Consider the following 27,411-nt stretch of genomic DNA (forward strand, 5'->3'; position numbering starts at 1 on the left):
TCCAAACAAAATGTTGGCTCTATCCAGATAATGAAGGCTAATAACAACAATGTGTTATGTTTTTGGCCAGGCTTGAAATGGCTGGCAAGATAGGTTCCCAACATGTGCAACATTTAAATTAGAAAGGCATGAAACAACATTTCACATCTTACTTGTCAAGAGAAAAATAAATGGGAGAGGGCAGATCCCTATCCACAAGTATGCAGAAATCAATTAGAATAACTGTAGCTTGCAAATCAGAGAACACACTCTGCCTGTCTGTAATGGTTACTTGGCTTCTCTTAGCTAAGCCAGCATTCTGTGCTATCCTGCCTGCCATCCTGCCTCTAACTTCCTTTCCAGATATTCAAACCCCATTGATTTTGAAGCATTGGCTTCTAAAGGTTTCGGAAACAACTTTTCAAAATCTATCTGTGTCAGAAGCTAGTTCCTGTGCCCAATACAGGAACATGTCGCGTTAGGACATATAAAGAGAAGCAGAAGAGTGCCTGCTTATGGAGGTCTGTGAGCAGAGGCTGGCTCACCTGCAGGAAAGCTGAGGGAGAGACGTGCCCTGTCGGAGGCCACCCCAGGCAACTGCTCAGGTAGCCTCTGTTAAGGTTTTAAAATCCTATAATAATTAGAGTGAGCATGGTCCCAAAGTTCTCCTTTACACAGATATTAATGCCAAAAAAATCCATGCTTCCTTTTTGGATTTTCAATACCAACGAAAGCAGAAGTCACATGAAAATCATTAGCAAAAACATGGGAATAAACAAATTGAGAAAGAATAGATGAATTAAACTCCAGTACATTTAGATGATGGCTACCTAACTGCTTCCCAAAATCAGGTAGTGGAAGAATGTTTATTAACATGAGGAAATGTTCAAGATATATTACTAAGTGAAGAAAAAAAACAAGTGTATCATACAGGTTATGACTTTGGTAATACAAACGTACTTGTAGGCATTAAAAGTATTAGAGGTCACAGACTGAATGTTAATGGTGGCAAAATATTTGGTTTTATGGAGATTAATTTCTTTTGTACTTTTTCTGTGCTTTCCAAGTTTTCTCTAATAAGTATTCTAATTTCTTTTCTCTCTATATATATAGATGTATGTGCATGTACGTGTGTGTATGTAATATAAAATTACTTTCTAGTAACAGAAAAAGCAAACCACAGAAAAAGCAAACCACAAAAACAAACAAGATAAGCAGAGAAAACAGTTTTTCTATGTCTACAGTGCTTTGGCGCAACTGGGAATAAAAGAGACTGTGAGGAGTTCCCACAGTAGTACAGTAGGTTAAGAATCTGATTGCAGCAGCTCAGGCCACGGCAGAGGTGCAGGTTTGAACCCTTGCCTGGCACAGTGGGTTAAAGGATCTGGCATTGCCAAGGCTGTGGCATAGGTTGCAGCTCTGGCTCAGATTCAATCCCTGGACTGGGAACTTCCATGATGTGGGTGCAGCCATTTAAAAAAAAAAAACAACAAAAAAACAGAGGCTGTGAACCCAGAAAGAATGCTTTAAGAACATCAGTAAAGAGTTCAGAGAGGAGTTCACATCGTGGCTCAGCAGAAATGAATCTGACTAGTATCCATGAGGACACAGGTTCAATCCCTGGCCTCGCTCTGGCCTCGCTCAGTGGGTTAAGGATCCGGCATTGCAGTGAGCTGTGATGTAGGTGGCAGACACAACTTGGATCTGGCGTTGCTGTGGCTGTGGTGTAGGCTGGCAGCTATAGCTCAAATTCGACCCCTAGCCTTGGAACCTCCATATGCTGTGGTGTGGCCCTAAAAAGACAAAAAAAAAAAAAAAAAAAAGGAGTTCAGAGAATACAACTAGAGTTACTTAGAAGACATGCTACATATTCTGAGTTTCAATGCTGTCTGCTCCCTGGACTTGATAAGCCACATGCTGGAATAGGACAAAAATGCCACAAGGAATGAAGACTCTGTGGCACAGGCCATGTTGTGCTGGCCCACAGCCCCCCAGCCCCTGCCCCCTCCCCTCATCTGCCCTCTGCCCTGCTGAACCACTGCCTCTACTATTCACCTATGAGACCTTGGACAAGTGATTTAATTTCTTTCAACCTCATCTTGCTCATCTTTAAAATAGAATAATAAAAATACACACCTTGCTGTTTTAACTTTTGAATTACATAGGATAATATTTGTAAAACATTCACAAAGTTCCTGGCACATAAATGTTCACTAAATAGCAGCTATTTTTGCTAACAACAACAAAAATGAGGTATTCATATTACTGTGGAGGAAAACTGTGTTTCTTGTGTGTGTCTCACAGTTGAGTCTCTTTCTAGGGAAACTTCAGGAGTTATATGGTAGTAGCAGATCAGCTGAAGAGAACTGGCTGCCAGAGGTCACCAACTGACCGATACGAAAACCAGCACAAAGCAAAGGTGACATGCCAAATTTAGCCCAGTGCTCAGGGGTCCCCTTTGCAAGATTTCTGCTTCTTGCTGGTTCACTCATCTATTCATCAGTTACTTTGCCTCATTCAGAAGATATGGGGGTGTCCAGCGTGTATCCCAAGGAAAGGTATGGGGGTGCCGTAGTGTCACAGATAGAGCAGTGCCCACAGAGTTCTCTAGTGACATGCCTAGGAAAGCACCCGAAGTCTCCTCCAAGGCCACAGATATAGGAGCATCTGCAAGTCAACTCAAGCGCATGATCAGGTCAGGTCCCTACCCTGCTGGTCCCTAACCTTTGTAGGACTGTGTGTGTGTACAAAGAAATGATAAAATTCAACATTATGGAGTTCCCGTTGTGGCTCAGTGGGTAACAAACCTGACTAGTATCCATGAGGATGTGGGTTTGAGCCCTAATCTCGCTCAGTGGGTTAAGGATACAGCATTGCTGTGAGCTGTGGTATGGGTCATAGATGCAGTTCGTATTTCACATTGCTGTGGCTGTGGGGTAGGCGGCAGCTGCAGCTCTGATTTGACCCCTAGCCTGGAAACTTCCAAATGCTACAGATGCAGTCTTAAAAAGCAAAAAAAAAAAAAAAAAAAAAAAAAAAAAAAAAAATTAAAAAAAAATGCAACATGATGACTGCCTCAGGAAGAAGTATATAATTAGTGCTAAGGAAGCAAAGAAAAATAAGAGTCAGTCTTATTAAATAAACAAGTGTCTATCTGTAAAGATGAGGGGAGGCAGAAGCTACTGCAAGGCTGGCACCATTAGGGGCAAAATGGGCTTGGATGCTAACACGATAGGAAATGCCAGCACTGCCAAAGCCCTAACACGTGCCAACATTATCATCTCAGGTGTTCCTTACAACAACTCTGTGAGGGAGCTATTATTATTGCTCCTATTTTACAGATGGGAAAATGGATGCTTTGGGAAGTTAGGTAGCTTGTCCAGGGTTGTGCAAGTTGCAGGTGACAGACCCTGCACCAGAACTCTCTCACGGGAATGAAGCAGGAAAAGTGGTTGTAAAGGCCTCTCATGATATGCTCCACAGTGTGACCTTTGCCCTGAGTTATTCGGTGGTTTTCAAACTTTGAGACACAGAAAAATTTGTTTGAAGGATGAAAAAGGAAACTTAAAGCAGGACATGTGAAACTGATGTTAAAACTAATCTGTGGGGGACTTTAGGGGAGGGACCCAAGAGCAGACTGAACCCCACGGCTCCCAGAGAGACCGTCTGAAAACCGCTGCAGTAGGCGACTGTAAAGTTGGTACCGTTTATGTTTTGCAAAGAAATAGGCAAGTCATATGTGCAAGAAACTGGACAGGGAAGAGATTAAAGTCAGAAAAGTCTTTAAAAGCTCCTGCCATGTCCGAGTGATGAGACTAAGGAGGGGGCTTCCCTAAGACCCCGTGATTGGCTGAATCTGAGGGCAAGAGAAGAATCAAAGATGATTGTGACATTTCTAGTTTTGAGACTAGAATAATGTGAGATCACTAGCCAAGATGACGACAGCAGAGGAAAAAAAGAGGCTTCGCAGTGGGAAGGTAACAAAAGCAGCTGAAGTGCATGAACAGCATCCACGGAGTGGTGGCCTGAAGTGAGGAGTGGAGGTGTGCAGGTCGGGGCTTGGGAGAGCAGCTGGAGACTCGGGTCTGGGTGCGCGGGGAAAGGCAGAGGGGAAGGATCTGGGCCATAGGAGGTCTCCGGGGGCTTCCAATGAGGAAGGAGAGGGCAGTGAGAACCAACCTGAGGGGTGGGCAGGGGAGGGAGTGCCATGGGAGAAGAGTGCTCAGAGATGCAGGGCTGGAACAGGGAGAGGGTGGCAAGGAGCCCAGATAGCCTTGAGATGGACAAGTGGTCAGTAGGACCAAAGGCTGAGGAGACATGAGAAATCGGAGGAGTTGGGGGTGGTCTTGGTGGGAGCGGCTACAGTGCTTTTTGTTAAAGAAAGAGACCTCTTCGAAACTTTCTATTCTGGAGAAATGTGACTAAAAACTGGTTTCTGCTCATTTTTCTCTGGGTCCTATTTCCACAATACATTCTCCTTACTCTAAACCAAAAAAGCTTTGGGACAAAATACGACTCAATTCAAAGAAACATATAATGAAATAATAATATTTCTGAAATGTACCATTGACATATAATATCATAGACAATCTGCCAGGGTATTTTGAGTTTCTGCTTCCACGCTTCAAGCATTTTTAAATGCTAAAACCCACTACACATTTTGTTTCCTAAATTGGATTAAAAAGCAATTTTATACTCTGTCAATCAGCTTTACCAAGATATAAAGGGAGGATTGCATTAGTGTTTGCAAGAAACAGAATTTCCATCACTCCTATAACAAGGTCCTATGGATACCCATTAGTATATACAATTACCAGGATGCCTCTTGAAATCTCCATGAAATTTTAGATTGACATTAGATGAGCTTTTTATTAAAAAATGCAAATTTTAATAGGAATTCATTTCTGTCATTATGGGCTTCATTCTTTTCTCTGTTTTCTCATGACTACCCTTTCACACTCTTGCATAATTTAAAAACTAGATCTTCACCTCAGTATTCCATCAAGCCCAGGCTGCTCTGCAAGTAAATGAGCTTTAGGAACATGGGGAGCCCTCTTCCCCCAGCGCCCTCAGGGACTGCCCAGTGCACCTCCTGCAGGCCCCTGGGTGGGCCCAGTAAGAGGAGATCAAGGTTCACTAATACTGAGATTTTAGGCCAGAGGAAGAGGAAAGCTTTTCCTCATCAGTGCCTGTGATTTTTCTTGATTTTTCTTCCAATAGCTCTACCCACGACATCTAAGCAGCCTAAGCAGTTGAGTCTCAGAACAGGTGCACAACCTGTGGATGGGACCTTCAAAGCTTGGGGTCTTCCTGTAGTGGTGGCTGACCGCTCCCAGACATCTGTTATTTTTTAAACTGGATGCAGAGGTGCCTTGGGGTTTCAGAGCTACCAGTCTTCTCAGCCCAGTTTCAACCAGAGTGGTTCTACTTTTAATTACCTTGTTCATCGAGGTTTCACATAAGATTGCATTAGGTGGAAAAAAATGTTTACTGCTTTTAAAAATAATAAATCATTATTAATTAGTTTGTTATTGCTGTTGGGTTCTTTGTTTTTGTGGTGACAGGGAGCAGAAATGGCTGTGCCAGACAAGAATACAAGGCAGAGGTCAGAAGTGGGTGATTCTTAGTCAAGCACAAGCAGAGGACTTGGCCAGCAGTTACAAACTGGGAATCCCTGGAGACAACAGTTATAGGGAGAACATGCCAGAGCCTCCTCTCAAATCTGGAGGCCTGAGAATATGTGGGTCCTCCAGGTCAGGGGCACAGTGGTATCACTGTTACACTCTGATTGTCCTTCTGCAGAGAAGGGTGGTCCAAGAAGGCATGTTTCTAGGCAGCCTCTATTTCCACCCAGCCTGCAAGTGCAGAAGCAGAGCTGGAGGTACAAGGGGAGAGATGATGAAGGCACCAACACGCATTGTGCATGGACAATGCACTGAATGAGTTACACAGCATGACTCCACTTACTTTTCATCATCCTTTTGAAGCCTTTATTATTTTCCTTATTTTACCAAAAAGTAAATAAGCAGGGAGCTAATCAACCCCTCCTTCCCATACTTCACTCTGGTCCCATGGACAGGAAGTGAGAGCCCTTATTTCAAACACTTTTGAACTCTTCCAAGGATAACTGATGGGTCTGTCTACCTTTACGTAGGCACCCCTTGCTCCATCATTGTAATTAATGTTTTCTTAGTAATAATATGAACACTATATAATGGGCCTGGCAATTCAGAAAAGACTCAATGCACATGGCTGACGATGTTACAAGTCACTAGAAGTAGCAAAGAGATGCAAACTGAAAGGACAGAATTCCATCTGTAATTAATAAAATCATGTGTTTTGTTCTCCTTTTTTTCTTTCTTTTTTTAGTTTTAAACAAACTGGTCAGTGCTGGGTGGGATGAAATAAAAAAGGAGTCACAGCTGATGGAACTGTAAACAGCTACTTTTTTTTTTTTTGGTAAATAAATATCAAGAACCCTCACATGTTTCTATATGTTACCAATAACTCCTATTCTGTAAATTTATCCTAAGAAAATAAATCTAAACAACAAAAAAAATCTTTATCCCCAAAGAGGTTCACTATTGGAATTGACTACAACCTGATGTCCACAACAGAGGACACAAGAACCAAATCATTTTCAACAAATGGTATTGGAAAAAACTGGATATCCACATGCCAAAGAATAAAATCGTCCTTATCTTACACCATACACAAAATTCAACTCAAAATGCTTTAAAGACTTAAATGTAAAACCTGAAACTATAAAACTCCTAGAAAAAAACATAGGGAAAAAATTCCTAGCATTGGTCTTGGCAGTTATGGCTTGGATATGATACCAAAAGCACTAGCAATTAAAGCAAAAGTAGACAAGTGGGACTACATCAAAATAAAAAGCTTTTGCACAGCAAAGGAAACTACAAGGTAAAAAGGCAACCTATGTAATGGGAGAAAATATTTGTAAGCCATATCTGAAAAGGATTTAATATCCAAATAAATAAAGAACTGGTACAGCTCCATTTTAAAAAATACTTAAATTAAGAATGGGCAAAGGACTTGCACAGTCATTTCTCCAAAAAAGACATATATGATCATCAACAAGTACACAAAAAGGTACTTAACATCACAGATCATCAGGGAACTGCAAATAAAAACCACAGTGAGATATCACCTCATACATGTTAGGATGGCCACTATCAAAAAATAGAAAATGTTGCGTGTGAGCAAGGAAGTGGAGAATTTGGAACTGGAATTCCTGTGCACTGTTAGGGAGAATGTAAAATGGTGCAGCCAATACAGAAAGCGGTATTAAGACCCCTCAAAAAATTAAAAATATGATCCAGCAATCACATTTCTGGGGATTCATCTAAAGGAACTAAAAACAGAATCTTGAAGAGACATCTGCTCTCTGACATTCACTGGGGCATTATTCATAATAGCCAAGAAGTGGGAACAAACTAAATTTCCATTAATAAATGCATGAATAAAGAAAATGTGGTGTGCGCGCACACACACACACACACACACACACACACACACACACACACACTGGAATATTATTCAGCCTTAAAAAAGCAGGAAATCCTGCCTTGTGCTACAAATGAATAAACTTGGAGGACATTATGCTAAGCGAAATTAGTCCGTCACAGAAGGACAAACACTGTGTGATTCCACCTAAAGGAGGAAGCTAAAGTAGTAAAACTCATAGAAGCAGAATGTAGAGTGGTGGTTCCCAGGGCCTGAGAGGAGGGAGACGTGGGGAGCTGCTGTTCAACTGGTATAAAGTATCAGTCATGCAAGATGGAAAGGTACTAGAGATGTGCTGTACAACAACGTGCTTACAGTTAGCAATACTGTGCTGTGCATTTAAAAACTGGTTAAGACAGTAGATCTTATGTTGTGAGCTTTTTATAAAAAAAAGGAAGTAAATCATCCAGAGAACACTTTAAGGTATTTGAAGATACATAGCTAAAAGACTGGGACTTTAATGTTAAGTTAGAAGATACCTTTTTTAAGGTCAAAGAACTCTGAAAATCTGATGATCCTCACCTGGAGGAATAAATACATCCCCAGTTTTCAAACATAGAGTCCAAGTGAAGAGTCCATGTTAATTTTTATTTATTTATTTTTTCTTTTTGGCTATGCCGAGGAACACAGAAGTTCCCAGGCCAGGGATCAAACCCATGCAGAAGAGACCCAAGCCACAGCAGTGACAACAATGGATCCTCAACCTGCTGTGCCACTAGGGAACTTCCTGGTGTTAATTTTTAAAAATACGGATATGCTATGTTATTATGATTCCTAAGAATTAAAAATGTGACCCAGCAATCCCACTCTTGGGCATATATCCAGACAAAACTTTCCTTGAAAAAGACACATGCACCTGCATGTTCACTGCAGCACTATTCACAATAGCCAAGACATGGAAACAACCTAAATGTCCATCAACAAATGAATGGATTAAGAAGATATGGTATATATACACAATGAAATACTACTCAGCCATAAAAAAGAACAAAATAATGCCATTTGCAGCAACATGGATGGAACTAGAGACTCTCATACTAAGTGAAGTAAGTCAGAAAGAGAAAGACAAACACCATATGATATCACTTATGTCTGGAACATAATATATGGCACAAATGAACCCTTCTAGAGAAAAGAAAATCATGGACTTGGAGAACAAACTTGTGGTTGTCAAGGGGGAGGGGGAGGGAGTGGGATGGACTGGGAATTTGGGGTTAATAGATGCAAACTATTGTCCTTGGAATGGATAAGAAATGAGATCCTGCTGTTTAGCACTGGGAACTATATCCAGTCACTTATGATGGTGCATGATAATGTGAGAAAAAGAATGTATATATGTATGTGTGAATGGGTCATCTTGCTGTACAGTAGAAAATTGAGAGAACACTGTAAACCAGCTATGAGGGAAAAAATAAAAATCATTAAAAAAAGAATTAAAAATGTATAGAAAAAATGACATGACATATGACTAGAAATAAAGGGATTATAAATGATTTCTTTATGCTTTTCTCTAATATAAAACTTACTTTTATGATACCACTACAAAGGAAAGAAAACATATCTAATACTGCTTGTAACAAACCAATAATTTAGTCCTTTTTCAAAATCTGTCAAAATGAAATTTATCTTTAACATTGTGAAGGAGTTAATGCAATATCCTTCAAACCAAAAATGTGTCTCTTCACAGGGGAGGCCTTGCCATGTAGGCGGAGCATATGCTAAGAGTACACAAGCCCTCATTAACTTAGATCTGTTAAGAAATGAATCACTGATAGACATGTGTCTCTCTATGACAAACCTTGTCGTTGCTGAGCAGGAGCAGGGCAGGTGGGCAAGCACATTTGCAGGGAAAGAAGAAGAAAAAAACTAAAGCTGAAAATCCATTCAGCTTTGGTTTAAAATAAAATACAGCAAAAGACAGTAACACAGAGAGGAAGACACAGAACCAAGCTGAGCTTAGGCCTTCATTTGTCCACCATCGCATGCGTGACGTTTTCTTTAAAAGATGGAGAAACTCTCTTTCAATTCAAAACTCCTGTTTTAATCACTTTAAACAGTAAACTCCTCTAATGGTTTAAAGATTCGCCTTTTTGTTTTAAACTGTGTAGCCAGTCCTTGAAAATCCCCAGCATGATTAAGATCCTAACCTCCCTAGTCATCCTCAAAAGGAGGTGAACAGTAAGTACCTAATCAAAGCACAGCAGTGAGAGACCAAAGGGGGAAGACTGATTCTGGGATGAGGAGGGTACAGCTTGCTGGTGGTGACTTGGAATGGTGGTGAAGGATGAGCAGGACTGCCTCAGAGGAAGCAAAGAGGAAAGAGGAGAAGAATGTTTCTGGAACAGTAAGTTAAAAGAAGCTGAGGGGAAATGGAAAACCATTTGGGTTAGATTATGAGAGGTCCTGAAGAACCGTCCGAGGAGATGGCAGCGGCTGCAGGGCTGACGACACAGCTGCGCTTCCTCAGGAGGGAGTAACACAAGCCGATTTGCAACATGAGCTTATGGGCTGCTTCCTCCTTCTAACCTCGTGCTATCTAAAGTTTCAGAAATCCTCATGTTTAGAGGCCCCCCTTCAGAGCAGAGATCCATGGCTTTTTACTGCGGTTTTTTATTTCTCAGCCCTGTGGTATGGTTAGAAGCAACACTGTCTGCTTCTCGTGTTTGCAGGTGAAGAGTTCCTAAGAATAACCCTCCTAGGAGAAATAGCTAGTATTTATCATTCGATGTTGAAATACAAACTATGCTTACTGGGATGCCAGTTGGAACTAGGCTGAAAATTTATGGAAGGCAGTTCATATTATTATATTTGGTATTTTTTCTCCTTTCACACAGAATATAATTGGGTAAAATAGCACGTATATACTGAAAATTCCTGTGGTAGGCCACTGACAACATCCTGTGAAAGAGAAAAAGCTATGGAAGTGTTTAAGACATGATAATATCCTGAAGAAATCTGAATTGCCCACAAAGAATGGAGGGCCTTGGGAAGCTATGTGTCCACCATCATTTGAAGGCTCCAGCCTCGGCTGGTCTGCCCCCTGGTGGGATCTAGGGGGCAGTGGAGGGAGATGCTTAAGAGCTGAGTAACCAAATTAGTTCGAGCTCTGTCATTTACTTACTGTGTGACATGAGCAGATGGCTTAAGCTCTCCAAACCCGCAGCGCCCTCATCTATGTAGCAGGGATAATAATGCGGTTGAGAGACCTCACAGTGTTGTTATGAAAAGTAAAGGCGATGCATAGGTAGCTCAGTTAGCACTGTGCCTGCCACACAGTAAACACCGATAGAAACAATAATCAGAACAATTATCACACTATCACTAAGAGGAGAGATGACAGCTTAAAATGGGAGGATGCCTTATACAATGTTTAAGGTCCCTTCTTCCACCAAGAGTCTAGATATTTATATTAGCCATTGATATCTCACTAGAATTAAGGCTATTCTCTGCCTGAAAAGCCACCAATACATATACACATGCAAGCATGTGGGCGTGCACAGGCATGTGCAAGTGTGCCTGTATGCACGTGTGTGTGCATGTACATGTCTACTAAAGTATTAATAAGCAGTCCAATAAACAGCAGAATGTGTATAAAAGATGTTTATAGCAGCCTGCATATGACGCACGTGCACCAGAGGTTTGTGATTCATTTTGAACATATGAGGGCAGTGACTCACCGGTCCTGTTCCCCACAGAAATGTCAAGAGAAGATGAGGATCTGAAAACAAGCGCCCCCCTCGGCATAATCACCAACAAAGCAAAGTGGTGGAGAATCAGTTTACTTACATGCGCTATTTTCTCTACTGAATAATTAGAAAGTAGAATGAAAGAAAATTATCTCAACTTTTTCATACTATTTCTCTTTTTAGAAGACTTCTATTTTGTAGGTAGAATACTGGTTGACTGAGTCAAATTCTTCCATGGCAGCTTTAAACTATTCCTTAGGGCTTTTACTAATCTTCTGGAGGCTGAACCACTTAAGACCATTATCTAAAATTAAATGACAGCTTCAATTAAAATTTCTAACCAAAATATATTACTCCAGTTTACTATCTTGTTTCCCAGGATTACAAGGCTCAGGTTGGAATAACTGTAAAAGTTAAGACTAAGGTCCCACACTGGAGGAGCTGCCAACAAGCCAAATATCAATAATTTTAATAATTTATAAACATACATTGCTTGAGTATTTTCAAAAAACTTGGAATATATTATGTCACTTGATCTTTATCACAGGAAATAGATGAGGCTTACATTTTTATCTTCATTTGGAAGATGAGGGAAAACAAAGTCAGAGAGGCTAAGGCCAAGATTCCCACAGTTAGTACATGACAGAGCCAGAACTGGAACCCAAGTTTTCGTCTCAAAATCTAGGACTCTATTGCCCAAAACCACTTTTAAAAGAGCCTTATTTATGTTCATAGAATAGGTCTGTGGTTAGAGAATGGCATTTGATAAACATTAATCGATGACCTAAGTTTACTGTATTTCAGGACAATATTTTCATGATTAGTTTTAAATTTTAATCAAATGTAAACAAGTATTTTAACTTAGCTGAACAAATATTAAATAAAGAGATATATTTTATATCACCTTATATAAAATACCTAAGTCTCCAAATACTATGTTGGTCACTATTCACTGAAACTAGAGTGGATAAATACATTCTTCTGCAAATGTGGCACTGTGTACCACTCTTCAATTTCCTGTTTTGTGAAAAGATGACCATGACCTGAGTAAAACTTCAGGAATGATATTAGACTACTTATCTCTGTCACTCTGGATATCAACAAAATAAATCAAAGTAGGTAACTTGTACACACGCACGCAGGCACATAAGCACGCACGCACGTACAAGTGCACGCACCCAACACCACCGTTTTGATACAGTGCTGGAACAAAACAAGAAAACAGTCTTCTCCTGTCATTTTTCACCAGTGAGTCTTCATTAGACATTCTGCCAAGAAAACTGCCTTTGAGGACCTGATGTAAATTGTAGGAATACTTTCCTAGAGGTCAAAATGTGTTTTATAATATCAAGAAATTGAAAATTTCCCTCAATGATATATCTATCATGTAGCAGGGACTCAAATACAGGTAAGCCATGAATACACATTCCTCTTCTGAGTAAAAGATTATACACCTATCCTCTGCCATGATTTCACTCCATTAAAATCAAACTCATAAAAAGTATGGGTAACACTGCATATTTATAAACTGTTAAGTCATGTGCTTAATGAGTAAGATAAATATTTCCACTCACAAGTCAAAAGAAAACTACTTCTTCATACTTTGAGGTTTTCCTCATTATTTGCTGGCCAATACTGATTATCATTTACTTATGGAGACACAGAATGACATATTAGTATTTTTACCACTTTTATTCACAATAACAGGTCCATTTCTCAAGTTGGATCTATGTGAGACTATAACACATAGATAGTGATAGGTGTGAAAATCCTGGCATCTCCATATTTTGCCACTTTCAGACTTCCCAACCCAGCCTGCCTAAGTGAGGTCTATCAATTTACCCTTACTATTTGAAGCCCAAAAATGGGCCCCAAAGCCTCTTGAATGTACCTTTTGCTTAAAAATGAGGCTAATAAGCATAGAATCTTTAGGGCCTCGACATTCATCAGATGCAATTCTTTTTTTATAACTGGGTGTATGCAAGACATGACATTGTGGTCACTGAACACCTTCTCTGTTATCATAATGAGTTCCTATGGGGATCCCACAGACTCACTTTTGGCACATGCGGATTGAATTCCACAGCTCTATGAATGGCCTCTACTGCATTCATCTCTGCTGTGCTCAGCCCCCGCCGAGATGCAGCCTCAGGAGAGAATCTGAAAAGCAGAAAGACAAACACCATCTAGTTGGGACCACTGTTTAGGTATTAACCCAGAAAGGCATCTACATATCAAGGGCCCAGGAAACCACAGCGAGCCAAAGGCATGAGCTCTCCAAACCTCCACTACACAGAACCTCTGGGTGACCCCTCAGACAGAGGCCAACAAAAACCCCAGCAGAAGCAGAAAGCGTGCTTGCATCTAATTGCGGCAGGAATTAAATTCAGCTGTCAAGTCTCTCTGCCTAAAGAGCTAATCTAAGTTTTCTACGAGATACCTGCTTAGGTCAGGGGAGGGGGTAGGACTGACAGTGTAGGAAAAAGAGAAAACTAGGTTACAGAAGAGCGTACTTGGTTAAAAACAGAACTGGGGAGAATTTTAAAGGAGGCTCCCAACCCAATGTCAGTGCTGCGATGGAGGGTTAAGTCTTGCACCTTCAGCAGCAGGCGAGCCTGCTTGGGGCCGATCCGGCAGGGGAGTGTGCATGCCCAAACAGCGGGCGAGACACCTGCCCGAGTGAATGAAAAAAACCAGACCATGCAATCTCTTTCTCACCTCACACCCAGGGCTAACTCCAGAGCTGTGCTTGGCAGGCAGACACCACAGGGGAAGCTGTGACAACCCTGGCCCTGCCCTCCCAAGCTGGAGTCGCTGTGTAGGGAGAAAAGATGTTGCAGTAGGTACTGGCGATCTACAGGATAAAAAAGAACGAAAGAAAATTACTTCGGTCTTAAAGTGCACATACACTTCACAGCAAACCTGTCTGACATAGCAGAGGCTGTTTTCTTTTCCTGTTATCTGCTTTTCAGTGCTACAGAGGGAGTGTGCTGGGGAAGTGGAAGCGTTTAGGAACTCAAAACCGGTTAAGCCATCCATTCTCTTTCACCTGCCAGTCACCTTGTGTGTTTATGGAAATTCTGTATGCCATAGTCACCTGCCTGAATAAAATGGGCAAATGTCCTATTGAGATGGTGACTCCAGGTAAATGGACCCTGGATGGGGAGTTAGTTTGGAGTTGATGAGGTAAAGAATGGGAGATGATCATCCCCTTTTGCCATATTCCATGTGGGTTAATGGCTACTACCCCACCCTAGACTGCTGGAGGAAAAGGAATACAAAAAAAAAAAAAAAAAAAAAAAGAATAAAAGAAGTCATTTTGCATAAGTCCCAAGCAGGCCTTTTGGTATCTACCGTTTGGCAAAAAAAAAAAAAAAAAAAAAAAAAAAGGTCACCTCAGAGGCATAGAATTTCAAATAAATCCCTTTTTGGGGGACCCATATACCCTTAGAATACCTGGGGATATACATTCCCTCCTTCTAGTAGTGAAAGAAAAGATCAGCGAGTTTTAGGAAAATGCATGCTCATAAGCGGGGCTCTCGTAGACTCAGAAAACTTCCAGAGAAAGCCCTCAGAGACAATACACCTCCTTGGGTCCAGGCGGCATCTAGCACCACACAAGTTACCATGCACTTACTTGTCAGAGACAGCTCTTGCTTTGAGCAAGGCAGCTGTGTAGCATATTGTTGCTGACTTTGGTAAGCTTATATCTGTTAGAGAGAAAAAAGTAGGGACTCTTGTAAGTTTGCAGAAACAAAGAGCAATGATTTTTAATACACTAGCATGTTAATCATGGAAGCCTAATAAAACACAGTTTAGAATATTTTAATGTATACAGTACATAACTGTTCCTTATGTATCCAGGTGGTACGCAGAACTAAGGGCAATTCATATTTTTGTGAATAACTCATGTTTAAAATTCACCAGACTGACTGTTCAGCAATCATCTTCCATTTTAAAATATGGATTTTCATATGTTGAGTTTACTTAAGCAGAGAATAGCTATAAATACATAAATTTGAATATTACATGAATAAGCCTTGATAACAAGAAAGGCAAATAGGACCTCTTTGTTACTTATAAAATTTCTCAACAGGCATATGAAATACTGACAAGAAGAAAAATATTAACTGGATATTTTTAAAAAACAAGTTTTTTGAGTGATAAATTTATTTTAAAAATTATTCTTTAATGATCGGATTTAAACCAGATTTCCTCTGTATTAAGCTTTAAGAAATTTATATTCAGTTTTCTGTTTAAAAAAGTCAAGAGAAATCATTATATACATATTTTATGGATACATACATTTATGAAATCTTTAGAAAACTACAATTTTTGTTCATTCAAACCCATGATAAAGCCCCTTTCATATGAAGCCTAGTTTGTTGTCCAGAAGAATAGCACTTATCAGTTTTTATAGAAAATTTCAGACGCAGGGTTGGGGATGGGTACCAGATTCAGAGAAAGAGTTTATAGGAAATAACAGTACAGAGTAAAACTGAGGGTAGATAAACTCAAAAGAAGGTAGACCCGTTGGGGTGGAAATTTCTTTTTAAATTATGATCCTATTTCATACCAGAACTGTATTTTCTTTAACACTCATAGTAATTTATGCTATGACATAGAAATACTTCCTTAATTCAGACCAGGTAAAAATATGCCATTTCCAGGTGCTGCAAAATTCACTCTAGGTTAGCTCTCTTTAACACCTGGAATGCCCTCCAAGTTTCTTGCAGGCCTGTCTTCAACGTAAGAAGAATTACAGTAGGAATGAAAAGAAAAGTCTGTAACTAGACAAAAGATAGCAGCAGAAGAAAATGACTTCATAAAGAAAAAAAATCTCCCATTCAATAAGAAGTCTTTACCATCAATTCCAGCATTCCAGCATGAGGAAGTTCTCTTTGAGGGAAAGTTCAGTGACAATGATAAAAATACAAATAATCAGAGAAAATACCAAGACAGAATTGAAAGGGAAAGAGTTTTTGTAATCCTGATCTCATAAATTACATTCAAACAAAATTTCAGTACCATATGCATAATATAAAATGGTGTGCTTATGATTAAGAAGGAAAAAAAGAGAATGTCAGATACTCATGGATTTCTCTTGTTGCTTTTCCAACATCTAAACATTTAACCACTTCCCAGTGTGGGAAATCAATCCAGGAATCAAATATCTTGTTTGCTAGGGTTCCCTCATTGATTGTCATTGGAAGATAACAAAAAAATTGCAGATAATATGCACTCTTCTCAAAAGTGCAGCCCCCCCCCCTTTTTAATTCAAACCTTTCATTTTGAAATTATCCAAGCCCTGTTTCCACCCTTCCTGGTGTGATCTGTTTTCCTTTTGTGTCAACCTAGTACTTTTCTACAAAGTGGGAACAAAGGATTAGTCCTAGAAAGGAGCTGAAACTGAAAACAACAGTAGAAATTATTTGACGATGGCCAGACAAGATGGAGCCTCATTTGATTCACTAAAGAAAATCTGCTGTTAAGGATTTAGCTTCTCAATGAGAAAGATCAGGCTGTTTTGAAGATCACCTAATCAAGCAAAGGAACACTTTACTCAGTTGGAAATGCAGAAAAAGATACAACTGAGATGTTCCAACAGAATATGAGACATGCCTAATCAAAGGTGATCTTTAATTCAGTGTCAGACCCCCTCACACTCAGAGAAAGGACATTCACAACTATGCAACTTTACAACTACTATGGCATATTTTCCCAATTAAAATTTTTTTTTTACCCCTATTCCTTCATTGCATGTAAAGATGCTGGTATATGTGCACAGTCATACTGCTTAAAAAGTAAATAACAAAATACATTTTAATCAATATCAAGTAGGAAAAAAAATATAAATACCCCATTTCCCACTGGTGGCACTTTCATTCCATGTGTTATCTTTTTACTGTAGTAAATTATTTTGCTCTCACTGTTAAAGATTTAAAAGAAAAAATTCTTAAATAACATATTTTCAATATTTTTCTTTTTATTTTGTCAAAGTATACATTTATTTGGTAATGGCAATTTGTCTCTAAGGAAGACAAATTATAAAGAAACTGAGCCTAAATTTCTGTTCAGGTGCATCTTGTTCAAATAAGGTTTTTGTTTACAACATATTTTTTTAAGTGACACATCTTTGGTGCTATATAAATATATACATATATATTTTTAGGGCCACACTTGCAGCATATGGGGGTTCCCAGGCTAGGGGTCTAATCAGAGCTACAGCTGCCAGCCTACACCACAGCCACAGCAATGCCAGAACCAAGCAGCGTCTGCGACCTACACCAGAGCTCCTGGCAACGATGGATCCTTAACCCACTGAGCGAGGCCAGGGATCGAACCCACAACCTCATGGTTCCTGGTCAGATTCGTTTCTGCTGCACCATGACGGGAACGCCACATCTTTGTCAATATAAATCGAAAGCTTTAACATTTTGCTCACCCAGCAATTCTACTTCTGAGACTTTATCCTAAGGGAAATTATCACCATTGTGCATAAAGATTTGGCCTTAAGAATGTTGATCACGACAGTGTTTCTAATGGTGGAAAACTGCATACAGCCTAATTGTCCAGTCATGGGAGAATGGCTAAGGTGCTACACATCCACAGAGTGCAATTCTGTGCAGCCATTAAATCATGCGCTGGAAATCAGTCATTCAATGACCTGGGGAAATGTTGCACTGCTCTGCATACATCAGAAAGTAAAACAAGTTTACAAAAATTATGATTTGACCCTTTTTAAAAAAGCATTTATATGTACAGAGATAAAAAGACTGAAATTACATATGCCAAATAAACAGTTTTTATTTTCAGGTGGTGAGATTGTAGAAAATTTTTTCTACTGTTTACCTGCATTTCCAAACCTTTCTGTGACATACATGTAATAAGCAAATTTTTAAAAGATAACAATGATGTTAAGTGCAAGAATTCTGTTTTACAAATAGTCTGAATCAAGCTCATGGGCAAATATTTTGGCAGAACCAGACTTAGATGGCATAGACAGACAAAGGTAGAATTTACACAAAGTACTGTCAGCCTGCAGATCTAGAGGATGTATTTTCATACCTTTATGAAAGTAAATGCATTCCTTTTGCAGTGTGCAACTGTTAACCATATTTTAATCTAAGAACTGCCTAACACCTACATCAAAGGCAGGAACTGCATATTTTGGCTCACTTTTAAGAAAATGCATACACACTATCTTTAGGCGAAAGCTACTTATTATGGGCTAATTGTCCCATGAGACCCTTTCATTTCTTTATTTAAAAGAAAAAAAAAAAAAAGAAAAAGAAAAAGACGGAGTTCCTGTTGTGGCTCAGTGGAAACAAACCCAGCTAGCATCCATGAGCTTGCAGGTCTGATCCCTGCCCCCATTCAGAGGGTTAAGGATGCAGCATTGCTGTGGCATATGCCGGTGGCTGCAGCTCCAATTCGACCTATAGCCTGGGACCCTCCATATGCCATGGGTGCGGCCCTAAAGAAAAAAAATGGCTGACACTTGGTTGCTGTTGCCTATTATAATCTTGAAATTTATTATTTTGAAATAATTATAGGGTCATAGGAAGTTGTGAATATAGCACACAGAGTTCTGTGACACTTCCCTCGGCTCTCCTTAAATGGGGACAACTCATATAACTGTAGTATAATCAAAAAACCAAGAAAGAGATATTGCTACTGTATCATTAAGTCAATTACAGACCTTATTCAGTTTTCATCATTTTTTACATGCATTCCTGTGTGTGTGTGTGCGGTTCTATGCAATTTTATCCCATGGCTAGATTCATATAACCATCACTACCATCACACTACACAACTTTTCCAAAAGAACTCTCTCATCCGACCCCTTTATTTGTACCCTCCTCACCCATACCTATCCCCTAGTGACTACAAATCTGTTCTCCCTCTCCACAGATTTTTGTCTGCTATGATTTTATGCTTTACCACCAGGGAAATAGATAAATTGGTATAGGGAACAGGATAACTAAGAATAGTGATGAAGATAGTAGTATCAGAAGTTTTAAGTGGGAAATAACAACAAATAAACTACTTTCCAATATTGCTTGTAATTCATTCAGAAATTTTATTTTGAAGAAGAGATTTTAAAAATCATTCTAATTCTGTATGAACAGATTTTTAACTACACCGTGCCTTTTTGCCTTTTGTAAGTGGCATGTAGCTACCACTACTGCCTGAAAGTTCCCTTAAGAATTAGAATCCAGGAGTTCCCGTCGTGGCACAGTGGTTAACGAATCCGACTAGGAACCATGAGGTTGTGGGTTTGATCCCTGGCCTTGCTCAGTGAGTTAAGGATCCAGCATTGCTGTGAGCTGTGGTGTAGGTCGCAGACGCAGCTTGGATCCCATGTTGCTTTGGCTCTGGCGTAGGCTGGTGGCTACAGCTCCGATTTGACCCATAGTCTGGGAACCTCCATGTGCCGTGAGAGCAGCCCAAGAAATGGCAAAAAGACAAAAAAAAAAAAAAAAAAAAAGAATTAGAATCCAAAGAAGAAATGAAAAAAAAAAAAAAATGAGACACCACATAATTGCATTACTTACTGCAGAGACAGGAATACTGAATGAATGTGTCTCACTTAAGCAAGCTGAGCTGCTGGCATTCATTTCATTTTCCTTCCACTTCTTTGCCATTTTGTGTTTCATATAGGTCCTTTTATGAAAGGAGAAGAACTTTCTCCAAGCATCTTAGGTATGCAAAATCAAATTGTCATGAAAGTCTTTCCTTAAAATCTACAATCTTGAACTTCATAAAATGAGAATCAGAGTGTATGTATTTTTGTGTCTGGCTTCTTTCACTCTGCATGGTATTTCTGAGATCCATTTGTGTTGTAACATGTATCAGTACTTCATTTCTTTTTATTGCCAGGTAGTATTTCATTGTGTGGATATACCACAATATATTTACTCTCTTCCTAATGGCTATTTGGATTGTTTTCCAATTTTAGACTATTATGAAGAAAGCTGTTGCAACCATTCTTGTGCATATTTTTTATTACAAGAAAATAACAACAAAACTCATTTCTATTGGATATATGACTGGGAATGGAATCAAGTCAGAAGGTAGATATATGTTTAAACTGGCAAAACGGTGCTCCAGAGTAGTTGTATGAAGTTGGCAAAACTAATCTTTGCTTATAGAGTTCAGAAAAATGGCTTGTCTGGATTGGAGGGACAACCTTCTGAGATAAAGGAAAGCTCTATGATCCTGGGTGGTGATCACAGAGATGTATACAAAAGCGAAAAGTCACCCAACTCTACGTCTAAGATTGGTGCATGTTACAATACCTAATTTATACCTCAATAAAAAAGATGGAAGAAAAAGCCAAATCTACAATCCTGTGCCACATGAAGCTGTCTTCTCTTACTTGCCTTTCATCATTCTGCCCCCTCCACTCTCTATATGCATCCTTATCTAAAAATTACTCCCCAGTTTTGTCTTCTATAACAAGATAGAATCTTATTATTTCTTAAGTTGGCCTGTCATATATTAAGATGGTTAAAATATCTCCTCTATACCTAATCTTTTCCAGAATAAATACTTCTGGCTCCTCAACTGACATATTCTTCAGAACTTCTCACTTATTTTTGTTATGGAACCCAGGGTAATTTCAAAATATGAGAATCAGAAGTGGAAATAATCCTCCGAATCCCTGACCATTACAGAGCTCAGGGAAACATTCAGTCTGGGAGGCACGGCCACTACCCCTCGATGAACACCGGCCAGGAAGGCCCTGAAGTTGAGCAGCTGGAACTCTTCGTTTGTTCCTATGATTGTTGTGGTCAACAAAATCACCCAGATTCTATTCAAACCAATTTCAGCCAAAGTGAGGCCTTTTTCCCTCTTTTACTTCAGCCATGAGAATTTGTGAACTTATGAGTAGGATTTCATATTTGACTGTTACAATTTAAATCTTGAAATAAAATCTAAACTACTAAATCTTAATGGTTTCAGCATATCATTACAGCCTATTAGTCACCATTATGACTCAAGCTACCACCCACTGCTTTGCTCCATATACCTCACAAGTATACCTTCCTCCCCACAGCATCGTCCTCATCATCAAAATTACTGCTAACATGTATCAAGGGCTTATTAAGTGCCAGGCACTAGTATTAACACCTTATACACATTATCCGATTAATCCTCAGAGTAACCCTGTGAGAGAGGACCTACTGCTATCCCTGTTTTATACATGAGGAAAGTGAGGCATAGAATGGTTAAGAAATACGCCAACATCACATACTTAGAACAAGTATGAACACCCCGCATAGCACATGCTTTTTAAATGTGCTATGTTGAAAAGGTCTGATTTTAAAACATACTAACCATGGCAATATCAAGGAGAGAATCCAAAAAATAGTATTCTATAGATCACTCTAAATTTGCAATGGTCCGCAATGATTTATGTGCAACCCATTCATAATGGTTATGATAGGTATATTTACCAATTATACTATTAAATTATTCATTTATTAATTATATAATGGGTATTATGGCCACATTGCTCTGTGTTACTTAAAAAGACAGCATTAAAAACATTATTAAATATTTTATTTAAAAAGAAGTTCCTGCTGTGGTGCAAGGGGATTGGCAGCCTCTCTAAAGCACCGGAATAGGTTTGATCTCTGACCTGGCACAGTGGGTTAAGGATCCGGGGTTGCTGCAACTGCACTGAAGGATGCAACTGTGACTCAGATCTGACCCCTGGCCCAGGAACTCCATATGCCGCCAGATGGCCAAAAAAGAAAAAAAATTTTTTTAAATAAAGATATAAATACTTCAATGTCACGTCTCTAATTCAGAAATATAAATAAAAATGGTCATTTAAACTAAGAAACATTTAAATACTATTATATAGACCATAAATATTTTCACATCCACTATCTCATCTGTTTTTATGTTGCACAACTTCCTCAGTAAATCCATGTTGCATCCTCAATCACCTCTTTCTTAAGTGTTCATAAACCGCATATTCATTTTCTCTAGAATTTTGCTGGGATTGACTATTTGTTGAAATTCTTAAAAAGAAAAGCATTGAGGGGAAAAAGAGAAATGGAATGAATAACTGTATATTTTATTAACTTATTAATACATTACTTTCTTACTGTAAGATAGATCAAAGAATTGGACAACAGCACAGGACTGTGAAGGTCATCCCTCAAAAATCTTTTATTTTACAGACGAAAAAATACAGGCCCAGAGGAGCTGAATGATATACTTAAGAGCCACCGAACTAATTAGCGACAGAGCTGGTCTTGCAATATCATGTCCTTGTCACTGCCCCATACTGCCCATGTGGAACTTGCTTTTTATTTTTCTTCTCATCCTCTTATACTTTATCATTTTGCTTGCAAAATGGCTTCCCAATTAAAGTCTTGAGACTTTTACTTCTTTTGAACTTTAGCCACCCTGAACATCTGCTGACAGGTTTCTACCTTATTTGTATATACTTACTTAGCTATTTGTCATTCTGATATTTTCATAAACTTCAATCATTTGTGTTTAATTTTCCTTTTTTTCCCATTGAGAGTAAGTATAATCTGATCTTTTAAAGTCTCCCATCCTTCTTGAAACCATTTTCCACTTAAAAAAAAAAAAAACCTCTATATCTCCTATGTCTAATAGTGTCAGCACAAAGTAAGTTATTGAACCTCCATTTATAGGTTTATATTTCTTTCCCCCCAAATTAAGAAAAAAGTGTGACTTTTTGTTGTTGTTATTTGTTTGTTTATAGGTTTAGGGAATATGTCTGTACCTGATGTTGCCTTCATTTACTATTATAAGTTATAATATGCTCTCCTCTACAGTTCTTCCTTCTTGGTAAGAATTAAATCCAGGGTATCAATTACGTTCAGGCTTAGTCATAATTAAAGTATCAGCAAGGCAAGAATTTGTCAGATGCTTTGCTTTTAGCAAATGAGACCTGAAGATTGACATGTGCTGGCATTTACATCCCCTGCTCCACATTCACAATCTCTAGAGACAAGGTGGACTTTCCACCTGTTCCCCACATCGTGCTTTTTTTCTCCTCGGTCAGCGTTATGACTCAGCAGAAGTAAGGAGGTGCTGATGGGTTATGTGAATCCTGGCAGGCTCTTCATAACTCTCCTGAAAGACAGACTATCTAAGGGTTATGCTGGACCTACACAGGCCTTGACTTCTTGTAGTTAAGAGATCACCAGAGAGCAAATGAAATTAAGTGGTTATGGCTTAAAATAGAAGATTTTGATCACCCATGAAATTAAAAGGAAAAAAAAACCTCTCTGCTCTGGGATTCCCATCTGCTGTTTAAAGAAGACAAATCAAATTCTAATAACTCTTCTATACATCTTGGTTGAAAAACCTAGCAAACATCCCCCTGAAGGATAGAATTCTGCTTCTTTGCAATGTCTGAAGTCACCTCACATTCCTCTCCAGCTGCACGCTACTCCTTCATGACTTTATGGCTTCCATACTGTGTTCATCTCTTAACTACCTCAAGTCAAAAAAAAAAAAGGCAGCATGTGAATCGACTGTGCCATTCTCTTTGCAGGCAGAATGAAGCTCTTCCTCCGCTGAATTTTCCCCCAGGTCTCCCCGTGGTCTTTAGAATAAAATCCAACCTGGATCCAAAGCTCTCTGAGGCCTGGCCCCAACTCACTGAGTGCACTGCAGCCCTTTGCTGCAGCCCTCCTCCAGCCCTCTGCTCTGTGGGACACACACAGAGTTCTTCACATGAGCCGCGTCGATCCTACCCAAACCTTTCCATTCGGGCTCTTTGCCTCCAGCACCTTCACTGTCTGGCTCAGTTCAGAGCCCACCTTCACGAGGGCAGCATCCCTCATTTCAGTCCCTGGGTGACGTGTCCCTTCTAGCTTGGGTTAAACTATATACTTTACAGCAATTATCTGTTCTCTTATTTCCTTCTCCTACTTACATGGTGTGCTTTAGGGGTAAAAGCTGTGTTTTTTCATCACTTTGTGCCCACACCATAAAACAATGTTTGTAACATAGTTAGTGGTCAGTGTTTGCGGAACAAAATCCTAAATTAACGTACTAACATCACAAATCACTTGATATTAGCTTTCTTCGACATGCAAATATTTATTTCTAATTCAGCTTCTGGGAGTCAAAAGTGATCAGTGTTGAAGAGTGTTTTCAGAGGGAGTCAGAAGCTTATTTTCTCAACATGTATACTTCATTTATCTTTGCTCATGGCGTTCCAGCAGAATGCATGACATTGGACTGCTGCTCTAAATCTAGAGTCTACTTGAAATGGCAGCAGAATGAAAACGGGGGGCAGGAAGAAAGCAACAGGAAAAGCTGAAACAAGGTTGAAGAAAAGCAGAATTTTTGTCCAGAAACAAGGAAAGCAAACCACACCTCTTCTGGCTCCCAGGGACCCTTTACGAGAATGATGCTGCCGAAAGAAAAGGTCATCTCAGGGAGGCTGACTCTTAAGTTTTCAAAAGTCATAAATGGCTCATAAGAGCAAACTTGAAATCCAGTGAAATAATCTTGGGGCAAATTTAAGTAATTTTGAGTAAAACTGTCAATTGGATGTGCCTCAGAAAACCCGGGGGTAAAACTGTAGATGGGATAGAATTTTTCCAGTGATCATCTTTTCGCCTAGTTTCCTTTTGTTCATCTACAGTAACAATCAAGATGTGATTTAAAAAGGATCACTACTGTGCCTGTGCGTCAGACTGGTCAATTGAGGGTCAATTTTACATCTGCAATTTTAAAACAATGTTTCCAAGGGAGCAGTCAGCAAAGTGCCAAAGCATCTCACAAGTAAGATGCACTATATCACAGTGCATCTTCATCTAAAACGTCATTTGTTCACCACAGATGCCTGAACATCTAGCCCAGTACATAAGTGTCCAAGAAGAAGAGGACACAGGCCTCACCTCAAAGAGTTTCTTTCTCTGCACTTCCCACATCATGTTTCCAACTGGACTGAGCACAGATTCATCCTGCCTCGACTCACCATGGGTTGTTTTTTGTTTTTAACATCTTTTCCCATTAGACTGTAAGCTTCTTGATGACAAAGAACCAATTACATTCATCTCCAAATCAGGAAGCACCTAAAAGTTAGTATTTTCAACGTAAAGGTTTGATAGGTCCTTGCTGAATTAATTTGAAAAATTAACTTAGTTACTCTCTGCAACCATTTAAGATCACAAAGCATCAGCATCATTTTTCTTGGTCAGACCACAAATTGATATACTTGAAGTTTGTATAGCCTTGACAGATGCTTTTGGAGTGCATCTGTCAAACTAATGAAAATGCAGTCCATTTCTCCTTCCTGTGTGTGGGCTGTGATGTCTTTTTACTGTACCACTATGCGATGCTGTCCTTCAGGTGACTATCTTCCATAAAATTTCTTAGTTTACTCCTGCTCATGATATGATGCAAACAAAACAACAGATATGTAGAATTCTGTCCTTATATTTTTATTTTTGGTTCCAGACAATGTGAAGCCTTTTTGTTTCAGCTTCAAAAAGCCAATCTAAGGTCCCCTTTAAACCAAAGGGGAAAACTTCACTGAGGAAATGAAAAGAACTGATTTAATAAAACCTAAAAGATGTGTCGCCTGGGAGGTCAGTGATTCAATGAGGAAATGCTACATGACTTCAGTAATTTGGAGTATGGAGAAGGGTAGGCATAGGTAACAGGGATTCAACTACGTGCAGAAAATTTTCTTATGCTACAAAGCCAAACACGAGCATGTTACCTGCAATTTTTGGACTGAGTTACCCCAGAGGGTCTGGGTCAGAGGCTCTTCTGTGGCTGGTGCCTTGGAGCCAAACAAGGCAGTTGATGTGATAGTGATGGACAGCTAGGGAGTGATGTTACCCTGGTAAAATATGATAACTGGGCAATAAGGATTACTAAGGCCAACATAAATTGAGAGGCTTTGTTCACATGCCAACTCTGTGGATTACAGGTGTAGGGATTCACAAACTGTCTTCTATCATCAGAGACAGTGGAAGTTTTTCACACATACAGTCTTTACCTAAATAACATCTATTATCAGAATTCCTGCTCATTGCATGTATAGTATGAGAGCCAATCATTTTGTAACCTCAAAGGCCTAGTCCTCTTGACAGATGCTTGGTTTCCAAGTCAGCAGAGCACCCAGTGCAAAGCTATACAGGGCCACCACTTCTCAGGGACTCATGCTTAACAGCCTGAAGACACAGCTCAGAGTGTCAGTACTGCTGATTATTTTTTTTCTTGGAAGCAGCAGTGTGATCATTTGCCCATCTTTCACACAAGGACCCTCTTCCTTGATCTTTTCCACAAAAGCCAGGCCAGGAAAGGGAGCGGGACTGGGCTCAGAGTCTGTCACTAGAGGCTGACAGCACTTCAGACCCTCTTTGTTGAATGCAGTCTAATTTTGCAGAGGATATGTCTCGGAAGCTGCTTGTGCCTATGGCATCATATCTACACATACACTTGACTAAAAAGCATCATTTTGGAGGTCTGGAAAGTCTGTCACTGATGGGCTGAGGCTGACAGCCTGAATAAAGAAAGATTTTATTCACGGGTCCTCCTGGCATCTCCAATCCCTCTTATTCTTGCCTATTCCACAAACAGAAATGGAAAACAGCCTAACCCAAAAGATAGGGTATCCAGTAACCATTTTGGAAAAGGAAAATGTTTCAGAGGAACTGAGATAATAGTTGAGAAACTTGTACTATTTATAGGGCCTTGAGCAATGAACAAAGTGTACAAAATTTTTACTTATAACTACATGCTGACTCTGCAAAACAATGGTCAGCAGAAAGCTTATTCTCTGAGAAGTCTCAACATTGAGTGATTCCCTCATGCTTTCTGTAGAATTTCTGTTTTCAATCTACTGAGATGAAAGTATTTCCTCCAATGTTACAAACATGTCCTGCTCTTGAAAGCATACCCTCTGTACACTACCAGATGGTAGATAATAATGCTAATTTAGGATGGGCTTGATGGCACCAGTAAAAATGGTCTTGATATAATTATTACATTTTATATAACATTTGTGACTATAAAAAAGGCCAGCTGTCCCTCACAGAGAACTTTCTACCCCCAAATTTAGGACAACCATTAAATGATCTAATGGAGTAAATATCCAAAAGAACTTGGGTTTATATTTCCATTGGTGCAAACTGCCCGAGGGCTGAAACAATTTGTCTTTTGATCTGGAGCAAAAATCTCTGGTATTTTTTTTTTTTCA

General features: G+C 39.4%; 1 protein-coding gene across 50 annotated transcripts in view; it reads right to left on the reverse strand.

Moving 5' to 3' along the window:
- ST7 (suppression of tumorigenicity 7) overlaps positions 1–27,411 on the reverse strand; it is a 315,021-nt gene that overhangs the window by 81,383 nt on the left and 206,227 nt on the right. For 29 of the 50 annotated variants that reach the window (XR_014833022.1, XR_014833028.1, XR_014833027.1 and 26 more), the window contains 2 exon segments: positions 14,830–14,902; positions 13,250–13,352 (listed from right to left, as the gene is read on the reverse strand). Coding sequence is in view for 19 of the 50 variants with exons in the window: in XM_021078412.2 (XP_020934071.1) it covers positions 13,250–13,352; positions 14,830–14,902 (176 nt within the window). In the remaining 31 variants the exon portion in view is untranslated. 50 annotated transcript variants of the gene reach the window in all.

This window comes from Sus scrofa, chromosome 18, assembly GCF_054392235.1.
Source record: "Sus scrofa isolate SSC_HxYL_T2T_F1_AM1 chromosome 18, Sscrofa_HxYL_maternal_Yorkshire_Landrace_v2.0, whole genome shotgun sequence".
NCBI lineage: Eukaryota > Metazoa > Chordata > Mammalia > Artiodactyla > Suidae > Sus > Sus scrofa.